Source organism: Thunnus albacares, chromosome 23 (assembly GCF_914725855.1).
Source record: "Thunnus albacares chromosome 23, fThuAlb1.1, whole genome shotgun sequence".
Taxonomy (NCBI): Eukaryota; Metazoa; Chordata; class Actinopteri; order Scombriformes; family Scombridae; genus Thunnus; species Thunnus albacares.
Window position 1 is genome coordinate 17,609,593 of NC_058128.1, and position 13,224 is coordinate 17,622,816.

The window sequence follows — 13,224 nt, forward strand, 5'->3', positions numbered from 1 at the left end:
AATACAATACAGTATTTCACAACAATTAAAAAAGAGAAAATTCTTAAAAACACATAATTTTGCGTAGCAGTGTTTTGTATTTCTTATTGTCTTCCCTTGTAGTCATCTGGTGACCCTTACATTTATCTTGTGATCACTTGTGGGGGTCCTGACCCCCAGGTTGGGAACCACTGAAAAAAGAGCAACAATGTTGGAAAGCTAATTTGTTAAAAAATGTGATCCTCTATTATATGCACTAGCATGTGTGCAAATCATATGGGTATATACAGTGAGGACATGGTAGTTAGCTGATTTGCAAGCTGATACTATTTTGACATCAATGCAAATCAGTCACACTTCTCAAAATGAAAAATAATCAGTCTCCTGTCAAAAATAGCAGAGAAATTAAATAAGTTGAGTTAATCAAGTTGCAGTATGTATTGTGGGGGTGTGTTATGTCATCTGAAAGCACATAATAGAATAGAATAAAGCAGACAACACAGTGTGAGGCAGCAGCAAGTCAATGCTCCGCTCCTGTGAGGCCAATTAACACTTCTCTGCCTACAGTACAGCTCAACGTTAAATATTGAGCCTTCTATCACTGTTCACATTCCTTTATGTCTTCAGGGGGAGTTTCTTGCTCTTTTTCACCTCTCGCTGTCTCTGTCTGCAATTCCTCCTCCGGAGTAAATCATAGGACACAATATTACTGCCTGCAGTTATAATTAAAGAAGGAATGAAACAAGCTGTAGGGAAATGATGATTACAGACAGAATCCAGAGATTATGTAAATTATTGTGAGATAATATACTGTATAATGTATGCATGGTGAAACTGTGTTATTATTTTTCTTGAATGAGGATACTCCCACATTTCCCTCTTTAAAAGACAAGTATTACATCTCTTCTTGGACAGGTAAGCTAACATTACTGCAAAGCATGTGAAATATATTGTGATATTGTGGTTTTATCTGGTTTATGTTAGTGCTGCTGCTCGCTCAAGCTGACAGAGTGCAAGCCATCTCCTATGATGAGGCTGCTTCATTTGAATTTTTGTCATTTTTATGGTGTATTCATGAGCTGTGGATGTAGATATTGCATTGCATTCATTTCAGTCATGATGGAAATGATTCAACAAGTGGAAGGTGAAAAAATTAAATGGTGTAAATCACCCTCAAAGCAGTTGTGTGCAGTTAAATTATGACAAAGAAACACAATGCTCACAACTACACACATTTCCGGAGTCTCTAATCCAATATGACTACTTATCCAGTACATCACGTCATTACACTGCACTACCACCATGTGGTCATAAGGCATTCATACAGTTTGAAAGACAAAAAAGATACTTTTATTTTTTTTTTATTTTTAAAATTTATTTTCACACAGCATCTGATATTTTAATCACTTGTGCTCAAGAGAATCAGCAGGAAGAAAACAACAGTCGTATTTACAAAAGAGCAGATTTACAGTCAAATTTTAAAAAAGATACAACTACAATTAGAAGGATAATTATGATTTAAACAGTCTATTTGATTCATCATGAACTGGGAACACTTAGCCCACAGCTCATATTGTTTCTTTTTTTGGGGATAATTTCTGCAGCAATTCAAGTGCAAATCAATGGGACCGAAAACCAGTTTCTGTAACTAATATTACTTTAGTACTGTGCGGTAAAGTTTGTTATGAGACAGTTGGGAAACAGCTTTAAAGTTGCAAAAATGAACATTTTCAGTGCAATTATTTTAGCCCCATTGACTGTAGCATTGCTAACAATGTCTACCTCCAATATCCAAACCAGAGCAGCAAGTGTTTTTCCAATACATTTAGAGGATACTCATGATTAAATTGGTTACCTGACCGTTTTAATGAGGGATAGCCCACATTTATCAAGTAGTGATTCTACACTCACTAACTACACTTTAGGATTTAACACAGGCACTGATAATACACCTCTAATTATGGAGAAACCCAGCCTATAATTTTTGTGCAGTCCATCATCTATGATGCTAAGATATCAGAGGCCTCAGATGAAAATAAGTTCAAAATCTCTGATGCTGATTGATAAGGAGGACACAACAGCAAAATCAAAAATCAAAGAAAAATATAAATAAATAGTAGCATTTTAGGCTCATTTTAAAAGACTGAATGATATTTGAAATGCTCAACTGCAGCATGTATGCAGTTTAGAGACAGTGGGGGTGAACAGTACTGTACACGGAGAACGGAATGAGACGTTGTCACATCACTTGGTTTGAGAAAAAACACTTGTACAAACACATCTTTCAGGGGATACGTGCTTCAACAAAGTATGTATCTCATATGTCATGACTTAGGAATTAGAAGGTGCTTAATTGTTGCCATCAACATGAATGGTTTACATTCACATTTTTCAGAGAAAAATAGCTTTTGTCCAAAGGGTCACGTCCCTACATGGTAAAAATCCATATGAGGACATAAAATGACAGTTCTTCATCAATCCTCTCCTTGAAGTGTTGAACTGCATGCTATAAGACGCCAGCAAAAGTTCCAGTTTTTAGTTCTTCAGTGTTGCACGGTTACTAAAGGTCACAGAAAGCAAATACTGTGGGTAGTGGGTAACCTTTTCATGCGAGGAATCAAAATCTGGGAAGTGAGAAAATGTATGCTGCAGTTCTAAGAGATGTATGTCAGAGAAACCAGAGGAGAGCGTGCTGACGGGAAAGTAAAACCACTCATCAGAGGAAACTAAAACACCACTTAAGGCTACAGATGCTTTGAGGAAACCACCTGCACATCAACTACAGAATACTGAAACCAGGAACCCAGCTGCTGTATATGACTACTGACAGCACATAATTGATGAAAAAAGAAAACAATGTTTACCTCGGTGTGAAATATCAAAGTTGTTATGAGTGTATGCAACACTGAGACAACTCTATTATTGGTTATTAATGTAACAGCTGTTCTACTTGGGTTTCTACAAGTTACAGTTTAACTACACTGTTTTTCTTGAAAAGGTCAGACAAGTACACTGCCATACAAAGACAAAAAGCAGTAACTACTGTATATATTTGCTCAGAAAGATCACTATTGACTTTTTGACATCTGTTTTATCATATAAAAAACATCATGTCAGAGAAAAGTGAACAAAACAACAAACAGGAGTTAGTGCACTCTAGCTAGTTAAGGCTAGCTAGTGAAAGCTAATTTTCCAACTCCACTATTTCCAATTGTTTCCTGTTATTAAAATCAAATAATCTGATGCTCTTAGTAATCTTAGTAATTAAGTTAGTAATACCAAATAAATAAGGCAGTAGCTATGACTGATAGAGAAAAAAAGGAACACCAGTTAATCCAGTTCTGCTAAAAGCTGACATGCTGCCTCAGTCTCTGAATCTAGAGGTGAAGTTACTTTAAAATCATATTTTTAAAATGTATTAAACTACATTTCCATTCATTAACTACTTCAGCTGTGCAAATGGACAAGAAAACTGAAAGAAAACATTCTGTTTGTAGATACTGAGCACTTTTTAAAAAAAATTATCTGTTACACAGTTTGCCAAAGTAGCCTTCAAACTTCTCCCATTTTTTTCACCTTCACTATTTCGGTAGTTACTGCTGTCTGCTTTTGCAAGGCAGTATGTTGGAAATCTGTTCAGCTTTGATACACATACTTTTATAATTTTGGTCAGCAGTTGATTTGATGAACACTGAAAACATTGACTGAAACACTGGAAAAAAGGAAATCCAGAAATTTGAAGTAGGACATTTGTAGGAACCCCGTCAAAGGAACACAGTATGTTTGATTTAGAGGCCTCTTTTGTTCCATGAAAGTGTTTGGCAGTAACAGCTGAAGAATAAGACCATACGCAGTTTCAGTAGTTATTTGGTCCTCGGTTACAGAGAGCACACATACCTGAAATAACCTGGAGAGCAATAGAAGAGACAAGAAACACTGAGACACAGGACAGACTCACACTTTTTGCTGGTGAAGCAGAGATATCCATGAGTAAGACTTGCGATAGTGTTGTCATGGTACACAGACCATTTCAGCAGTCTTAATTTTGATGTGCAACATTTGGTGCCAGCAAGTAAAAAGGGTTGCACCAAAATTGATTTTTCTTTCCCAGCAACTCCAACATAAATCACAATATGCACAGAATGTATCCATGTCATCTTGTGCTGGACTGAGGAGAGGAATGTTGAACGCACAGGAGAGACTCCAGGATCCATATTTTTACTTTCATTTTTATCATTGTCTCTTGCAGTTGTGAGAACAGCTGTCCACTGCAGCTGTTCTGTGGTCCTACTGGAGACTTATGAGACTCCACTGGGTTTGTGGTGATCCATCTTGACCTAAAATATCAGTAACTGCATTCAGCTTGAAAGACTGAGTGAAGTTACATTTAATTAGACTAAACTTGCCAGTTTCAGGTCCCAGACCCACTTTGGGTTCCCATACAAGACATCACCAATTTATAGGAGATGAATGTTTGGTTTTGATTGGGTGAAGGCCAGTAGATGATTCGTCAATGATTAGTCAGTGAACTCCATCTTCCAGAGATCCTTTGGCTTCCCAAATCTTCACAGTACGGTCACTGTTAAAAACACACACACACACACACAGCAAAAGTTCACCAACAACAAGTCCTATTAATCAGTATCAAAAAAACATGCTAATTAACTTGTCTGGGACTTACTCAGAAGCGGTGAACAGTTGGCTGCTGTTGGTGGCCAGGCCGTTGATGGGACTGTCATGTCCCCGGACCTCGCCGAGGGGTGCTAGTGAGTCAGCATGCCAGAGGCGCAGCAGCCCTCCTCTGCACCCACTCAGCAGCACCGGACAGCCTGGCACCACACCCAGAGCACTAACCCAATCTGCCTGGGCACTGACTGACTGCTAGAGGAAACAGAAGCCAACTGTCAGTGCAGGACACAAGATTAGTTTATTCTGTGTTCTCAATAAGTTTTCTCAGTTTATATTTTACATATAAATATTGAAATCTGGGGAAAAAAGCTTGAGCAATAACTGACAGTGGATCCCAAAAGCGTTTACTAATGACAGCTCCTGAACTACCTGTAGCAGCTGTTTACTGGCCAAGTCCCACTTCTTGATGTAGTAGTCTCTGGAGCCGCTGTAAAAAATGTCTCCATGCACGGCAACAGACTCCACACTGTCCTGATGGGCAAGCTCAAACGTATGGCTGGAGCTGATGCTACCCTGAGCACCTTCTGCCACCTCAAACATCTGGAAACACAGACATATTTCATATCTATGATACATCCATGATCTTTGATTCAATAAATGCGCACATCTCCCGAATAGAAATGCAATTTAATTTATGTGTGTACAGCTCTGTGTGTTTGTGTGTGTGTGTGAAGTCTTTTACTTTAATATGGCGGTCTTTGGAGCCAGTGAGCACAATGTCCTGTCCACCACCCAACTTATCAACAGTCAGACACATGACAGGTCCCAAATGGCCAGTCAGCTTCCCCGTGGACGCAAACCTAAAGAAGAAAAAGACCAATAAACCCTTTTTTAACAAAGTTTTATTAATGAAATGAATTCTGCTCTGCCTCTGAGAAATAGTTTGTACCACTAAAACTCTAATCTGTGTGTGAACTTACTTGCGGAGGTCCCACATGCGCACAGCATTGCCAGCAGCAGCATATAGGAAGGAGCCAGAAGGGTTGAGTGCGATCTGGTTGATCTGACTCTCTCCTGGTGGGATGGATAAACTCCTGACTGATGAACAGGTGTCCCCTGAGCCCACCTGACCTGACGACCTAGCGTACACAAAAATGTATAACAGAAACCTATTAGGGGCATTATACTTACACAATGATAAGGTACAAAGATGCTGGAAATAGGAGTGTGTGTACTTACGTGAGAGTGCGTATGCACTTGGCGGAATCTCGAATGTCCCAGACTTTGATGTAAGCAGTGGAAACTGTGAAGACGAGGCTGGAAGTGTATCTGAAATATAACAAAAACAGGGAAAACAATAATAATGAATTAAAAGAAGCATATCCAAATATTGCTATTACAGCTAAACCCCACTATTTCTGCAACAGTTTGCTAGTACCTGACTGAGACGACACTGCTGGGATGCTCCGCTAGAGACATGATCTCCTGACCTGTCACCAAGTTCCACACCTTACATGTTCGGTCTGAGACACACACACAAACATACAGAAGTATGAACACACAGGTTAGAATATAGACAAAAAACATTTTCAAAGTTAATGGTGAGGGTTAATAATGTATCTTTGAGGGCAGTAATTTCAATGAGTGCCATGATGCAACCTGAGTTACAAGCAATTTTACCTTTGGATCCTGTGAAGAGCAGATCATCAGTGGCGTCCACACAGAGAACTGGTTTGGTGTGGCCCTCGGCTACATAGACGCACTGAAATTTGGCCCCCCGGCTGTTCTTAGGGGTCGTCACAGGGTTGATCACACCTCTAGAATACACAAGAAACAATCAAAACTATACATAGTGAATTTGGTTTCCATTTACTAATCAGTTTGGTTACACTGTGTAGAGTTAAAATAAAAGTTAAAATAAGATACAAATAAGAGCGTTGAGAATGGAGATAATGGAGAGTACATTTCAATTTGTATTTTAAGATAAGTAGCCCAAAAGAGACAAAATTAGACATTTTAAAAAATGAATAATGAGATGAGGATTACCTGTGGCCTTCAAATACAGGTGACTCCTCTAACCTGAAAAAGCAACACAAAATAACATCAAACAAAGAGGTCTAATATTGTAACATAGTTGAAAGTAATCAGTTGGGTCAAATTTTGAATTTAGGAAACAGAGCTAGCAGCTCTGCGAGGCTGTAGTTGAGCACGGCTGTATTTGAGCTAAATTCTAACGTCAGCTGTTTAGGGAAGGTTTACCATGTTTACCATAAGTATAGCTAAAGCTGATGGAAATGTAATTAGTTTTGCAGGTATTTAAACCAAATTATTGGTTTATTTTTTTCAAACAAAGACCATTGCTGTTGAGCTGATTAATGCTACTTCTCACTTACATCGATTTGTAGTCACTGCCTTTAGCTTTCGTCTCTGCTGTGCTGACCGGAGGTGTGTGTGTGGGTGCTGGGATGTGTGTCGCTGTCGGTCCTTTCTCTTGCATCTTCCTTCGGGTGAGGGGTGAGCGCTCTAGCTGCCTCCTCTCAGTCCCTGTAGGTGACCTGGAACCAGAACTATGGACAGTAGAAGTGTCAGGAGTCAGTTTGAACTGGTGCTAATCATAATATAGAAAGAAACTTGCTTAAAGACTAAAACTCCCAATATTTTATATCAACTAAATTATGACATGATGGACTATCTATCATTTCAAAAGAGAACACTGAGATACTTGTCTACCACAGAGAAATGGGGCCTTTAATACTTACATGCCAGCTGGCCTGGCAGACAGTGCAGATGGGGAAACAGTTTGTTCGCGGTCAGGGGTTTGACCAGCCGTATGACCCTGCATGTCTGCCAGGCCTTCCAGGCGCTCTGTGAGGGGGAGCAAAGGGGCCGAAAAGTCTCCAGTGGGGGATTCACAGGATGGATCCCCACTGCCGGCGTAAAGCAGCTCCATCTGGGTGGTGGTCCGCCTGCGAGCCTAAAGGGACCAGAAATGCTGTCTCACTAATCAGCAGACTCGCAAGTCAACAAACCACTTACTAACTATTCCAAAGCCTAACAATAACTATTGTGGAATATAGTTTAAAAAGTTGCTGTTACATATGTATTGAAAGACTTTTACCACTAGTGAAACATGGAAACATGTCAGTAACAAAAGTGTGACACAGTAGATATCTTATTTATAATATATCACATTGTGATGCACAGTACATTTACCTTACTTCTCGGTCTGGATTCACCACATAACTTCATTAGATCTGATGCCAGTGTGCTGAAACACAGTTAGAGACGCTCGTTCAGATATGCCAAGTGTAACAGTTGTGATCAGGTGAAACAAAAGACTGCTGCTGCCTGTAATGTCGATCTACTGAGAATGACATTAATCAATTGTTTTATTTTTTATTTTTGTTATTATTTCATTACTTAACTATTTCTGTAGTAAACCATAATCCTGAACTTCACTGGCCACTGTTGTCATAATCCATTATTTGTCATTTTTCAAGCAAAAGTGTCAATGCCAATATTTTCTGGTTCAAGGCTCTCAAATGTATGAATTTGTTTTTCTTCTCTTTTCTCGGTCTTACATTACTATAAATGGAGTATTTTGCACAAAATAATACATTTGATGGCATCGCTTTGGACTCCAGGACATTGTGGTGGACATTTTTTTATGTTTTATAGACCAAATGATTAATCGATTAATAAAGACAGTCATTGGAAGATTAATCGATAATGAAAATAAATGTGAGTTGCAGCCCTAACTATCTGCTTCCACTATGTAATGAACTAAAATACACATGCAAGTTCTCTTAAAACCTCATGTTCCACTCACACAGGTGTTTTCACTTATGGCTTGATTAGACCTCCTCTCGCTGTCTCACTGTCCTGTTAGTTTTGATGAACATGCTGGACAACTTTTATCAATTCATTTGTGCATGTTAATTAGCGACATCATATAATTTTGTCAAACCTCCACCTGAGCAGAGGTCTAATACGCTAGAATAACTGAAAACATCATAAAACCAAGGCCTTTGAAGGAAGCGTCACAATACTCCCTGGACTTAACAGGCTTTTTTTCCACAGCAGACACTCTGACTCATCATAGCAGGGAAAGCACAGGTGTGTCTAATAACATTAATGATGGCTTGTTCTAGTAAGTCAGGTCAGTGAATCAACACGCACGAGACCAGGGCCCTGGCAGTGACACAGCTGAATGGAATACAGACTTAATTAGTGTTATTAATTACACCTGTGCTGTACCTGCTATGACATGAAAAGGACTTGATTATTGTAAAAGTTTCAGAAAAAACTCTTAACTCGTAATGAGTTTCTTATTGTATTGTACATTAAGGCTGTGTTTACCTGCCCTCTGTGGCTGGGCTGGGGGTGGACTCATCACTGCTGCTGTCATCTCCATTCTCTGCACCGGGGAGAAACACACACACACACACACATACACACATTAACATTAACATTCTGTATATGTTTGACACTCACTTTGCAAAACGTATGTGCATTTTCCTTAAGGGCTTGTCTGTAAACACACATTTTCTAGAAATCATGTTATTTTCTTAATTTATGTTCATTTTTGAATTGCTTGCATAAGAAAAATCACACTCAGAAATATTACAGCACAATGATGATGGCAGCTTTAACAGTTTAAAACAAAATGAGGGGTCACCAGGTTTAGTTTTAGATAAAGGGAGACAATAAGGGATCATTAGTTTAATGCAACTGAGAGCTACAGTGTCTGGGTATTTGTCCTGTGTGAACGTAGAGAGAGAAAGGGAAAAAAAAACACAAATATAGAACTACACGGATGTAGAAAGAAAACAAAGTTGAGGGAGACACACAAACTGCTGTGTACACAAGACTTAAGCTTTGAGTCGTGATGCAACTTGGCTTTTGACTGCTGTTAAGTTTTAGTGACCAACAACCTGATAAAGTGGGACTGACTAGCAGGTGGGGTAACAGGGAAAACTTAACACAATACGTCATGCACATCATGGCAGAGTTACTGCAACTGGGTTAGTTTTTAAAAGGACTGGGGCTTGATGCACAATACAAGATTTCTTCAAATCCAAAGCAGTTTTTAATGCTTCAAATTCAGGAATCTTAAGGTAAGAGACTGATCAGTTTTTATATATTATTTTTCATTTGCATGTCTAAATATAATTAAGAGGTGTTTTTCTAAGTGCCCAAAAAAGCAAAAACTCATTTGGTTTCCTGTCACATCACTTTAAAGATATTAAAATCTACTTCAAGGACCAAATGTTGACTTATGTTCTAAACTATTTATTTTGTAAAAAGTCAATTGTTCTTTTCAATCTTTTAGTTGAATTCCATAGTTTCCTTTAACTGGGTGGAAATTTGGTGGAAATCTTGAAGTGTGCATGTGCCACGCTCTCTCAAACACAGTCACATGACTATGCATCTCTTACTCACCTGGCGACAGGTAACCTAACTCTGAGTTCACACCAACAACAACAGAGAAAACAAACAGAAATCAAATCAAAATCAAACCCAAAGATGAGAAAAAGGGTTACTCTTTATTTTACAGGCTTATGAATATTTTGGAGTAAATTAACACATTCTGTCCAAACAACAACAATCTTCTTTCTCAATTCTCTTTATACACCTACAAAAACGGAAGCCTGTAAAATAAAATGCAGCCATATGATAAAAGAGAAAAGATGATTGAAAAGGTGATTGTGATTGACATGCTTAGACCGGTATCCCCACTGGTTCGTCTACGTTTCCTACCTTGCAGAGCGCTGCCCAGCAGGGCGTCCAGCTCAGGGTTGATCTCAGCTTTCTCCTTCAGCATGTGGAACAGCAGCTGGTTCTGGGTAGCGCTGTTGATCTCCGTCTGCTTCAACCTGCCCTCCATCACCTTCAGCTGGGACTCCTTCTGAGCCGCCTGCAGACCCTGACAAGCCACCATCCAGCAGAAAGGTTAAAACTGGAGATACAACTACTACACTGCTCTGTTAAACTGCCAATATTTAACAGTGAAAGAGCTTTTTAAAACAGAAATAGGCAAACATAATGAAGGCTCTGTGTCTTTGCTGTAATTGCTTCCACTACTTCATTTGTTTTATCTGTCTTGTTCTTTGCTGCTGGGTTGAATGCATTTCCACACCGGACCAATTAGCTTTCATCAAATTATCTAATCTAATTTAAGCTTAATTTAATCAAGTTGTTCCATTTAAAGTCTGATTAAATTCAATCATATAAAGGAGCCATGGCCATGAAAGCAAGATTAAGATGAACAGAGAAAATGTGAACAAGTTGCAACTAACAATATTCATTTATTTCAAAGGGTATAAGTGTCAAATGAATCATAAAAAACGAAAGCTTTGTGTTATCTCACAGTTAATCTATGTTGGATAGAAATGTGTTGTCAAATTATGTTTAGGAGTTTATTAGTATGATTAAGTTGCATCATACAGAAACCTGACTTTACCTCTTGTCAGTGCTTGAATGCAAACAAAGACACACTAATAACATAATTCGGTGAAGGTGGCAGGTACCTTATTGAGGGCCAGCGTCATGAAATGGTCCAGAAGGAAACGAGCCTCTGATAGATTACAGGAGCTGATCACCGCGGTAACATCCACTGTGTCTCCTTCCTCCTGTAGCAAAGAATAATAACACATTCATTCAAGTGGCATTGTAAGTCATAGGATAATGTATTTATAATATATCTTGTGTAATATTTCATTGAAGTGTATGTTGAAGCCCCTATATGTTGATTTTTTTATTTATTATAGCGTCTTTAAAATTACTTTAATGTTAGCCTAAATGACATCAGTTAGCTTAGCGTCATCAGATATTTTCCTCTTCTCATTCTAAACTGTATACTATTAACTCTACAACGCACATATTTTTACATGTTTGCAGAGTCATACTTACATTTTGGGCTCAAAAAATTTTTGATGCTACAGTGACTTCCTGCAAATGTTTCTCTGATTTACACACGACTTAAGTCTTAACTAGCTAACACATTCCTCAAATTTTAATGCAACCCAATTTCATATCTCACAAGTGTGAAACTAGCCAGAAGTTACTAAAATTGAAGAAACACTTAATCAGAATTTAACAAGGTTGTATCTAGATGGTAACCCTAGATTTGTGAAACTCTAGCGAGCCACTTCAAAATAGTCTTGCTGTTTTATGATAGGTCTGGTTAGGTTTAGGCACAAAAAACACTTGGTTAGGGTTAGAGAAAGATCATGGTTTGGGTTAAAATGATCACTTGATACGTGGTGTGGGTTCAAGTTACTACTTCCTACAAATCTTATGATAGTTTGCAAATCCAGGGTTACCATCCAGACACAAACATTTAACAGAGTTAGCTGGTACATTTAACATCTGCAACTGAATCCTAAGCCCCACCTGTTCCAACAGCATTTAAACATGCTTTTTGAACATGTTTTGCATGTATGTGTAGGCGTTTGTGCAACAGGGACTGTACAGACAGGTATTCAACATTAATCACATATAAACCCACACAATATTAGTGCAGTGCACCCACTGCTACCTCAGTTTAGTACTGATGACAACACCCACAGGATTTTGGAGCCACTTTGACAAACAGGCATCTGATACAAGCAACTACAGTAATTTTCTGCCACTCTCACACTTTCTGGCACAGTTTTTTTCCCTTCAAATTTGCTCATTGTTTAAGTTCAATAATAGTTAATTAAAAACTATTTATGGAGCACCACGAAAGGCTGACAGAGTGAATGTGCCATATGAACCTATAAGGCTATGCAGAGCAAATGTTCAAATAACACATATAGTGACATTTATGAACTTCTGCTCATTCTGCATTGTTAAGCTGAGCTAAACTCTTGTCAGCATTAATGGGCAGCACTGTCAGTAATTGTTTTATTAAGCCACTGTTCTTCTGACAAATAAGCACTTAATACTTGTTTGTCAGAGTGCAGTTCAAAATGCTCTGGGAGCTGTCAGTGGTGCTTAACTGTGCAATTATTTCCCTATTGTTCACTTGACAGTCCAGTACAGGCCCAAACTAGCTAATGAGGTAGTGTTCTCTATGTTATCAATTAAGTGTCTGTATAAATGCACATCTACTGTCTTAATTCCAACTATGTAAACACTTACTACAATACTAAAAAAAGTGCTCTGTGAATATTACAATGACTATACTAACTGTAAAAACCCTTGCTTTCATACTTAGCTTAACATAATTTATTATGAGTAATTAGATTCCTGAGATTCCCCACCGCCTCACCTTGGCCTCCTCCATCTGCATGATGTTGGCCTGGCAGTCTGCGATGCTGTCATTGATGTAGTCGATGTTGGCGCTCAGAGACTCTAGCTCCTCGTTAAGGGAGGCCAGTGAGCGGTCGGCGTCCGCCCCCTCCACTGCCATCTTTTCTCTCTTCCTGGAAACTCGCTCCCTCCGCCTGGTCAGCTCCTCCCTTTGCTGGGGAGGAGAAAGAGGGAGGAAAGGAAAGAAGAATGGAAATGTGGACATCAAAAGTTTGAATGCAATCTCTTCATTATATAAACTATTTGAATAGATTCCCCTCATGTTTCTAAAGCTTTCATCTGGCATTTTCTATTTCTTTCCCAAGGTTCTCCTTGACA

General features: G+C 38.7%; 1 protein-coding gene across 3 annotated transcripts in view; it reads right to left on the reverse strand.

Moving 5' to 3' along the window:
- Positions 1-1,343: 1,343 nt before the first annotated feature.
- LOC122975106 (kinesin-like protein KIF21A) overlaps positions 1,344-13,224 on the reverse strand; it is a 39,880-nt gene continuing 27,999 nt past the window's right edge. For 2 of the 3 annotated variants that reach the window (XM_044343322.1, XM_044343324.1), the window contains 17 exons: positions 12,866-13,060; positions 11,139-11,240; positions 10,369-10,534; positions 10,051-10,071; positions 8,968-9,025; positions 7,822-7,876; positions 7,368-7,582; positions 7,002-7,175; positions 6,655-6,687; positions 6,289-6,425; positions 6,047-6,131; positions 5,848-5,937; positions 5,589-5,747; positions 5,351-5,468; positions 5,038-5,208; positions 4,661-4,860; positions 1,344-4,558 (listed from right to left, as the gene is read on the reverse strand). In XM_044343322.1, coding sequence (XP_044199257.1) covers positions 4,501-4,558; positions 4,661-4,860; positions 5,038-5,208; positions 5,351-5,468; positions 5,589-5,747; positions 5,848-5,937; positions 6,047-6,131; positions 6,289-6,425; positions 6,655-6,687; positions 7,002-7,175; positions 7,368-7,582; positions 7,822-7,876; positions 8,968-9,025; positions 10,051-10,071; positions 10,369-10,534; positions 11,139-11,240; positions 12,866-13,060 — 2,037 coding nt within the window. In that variant the 3' untranslated portion in view covers positions 1,344-4,500. The remainder of the gene's footprint in view (positions 4,559-4,660; positions 4,861-5,037; positions 5,209-5,350; positions 5,469-5,588; positions 5,748-5,847; positions 5,938-6,046; positions 6,132-6,288; positions 6,426-6,654; positions 6,688-7,001; positions 7,176-7,367; positions 7,583-7,821; positions 7,877-8,967; positions 9,026-10,050; positions 10,072-10,368; positions 10,535-11,138; positions 11,241-12,865; positions 13,061-13,224) is intronic. The other variant, XM_044343323.1, reaches the window with a different exon arrangement.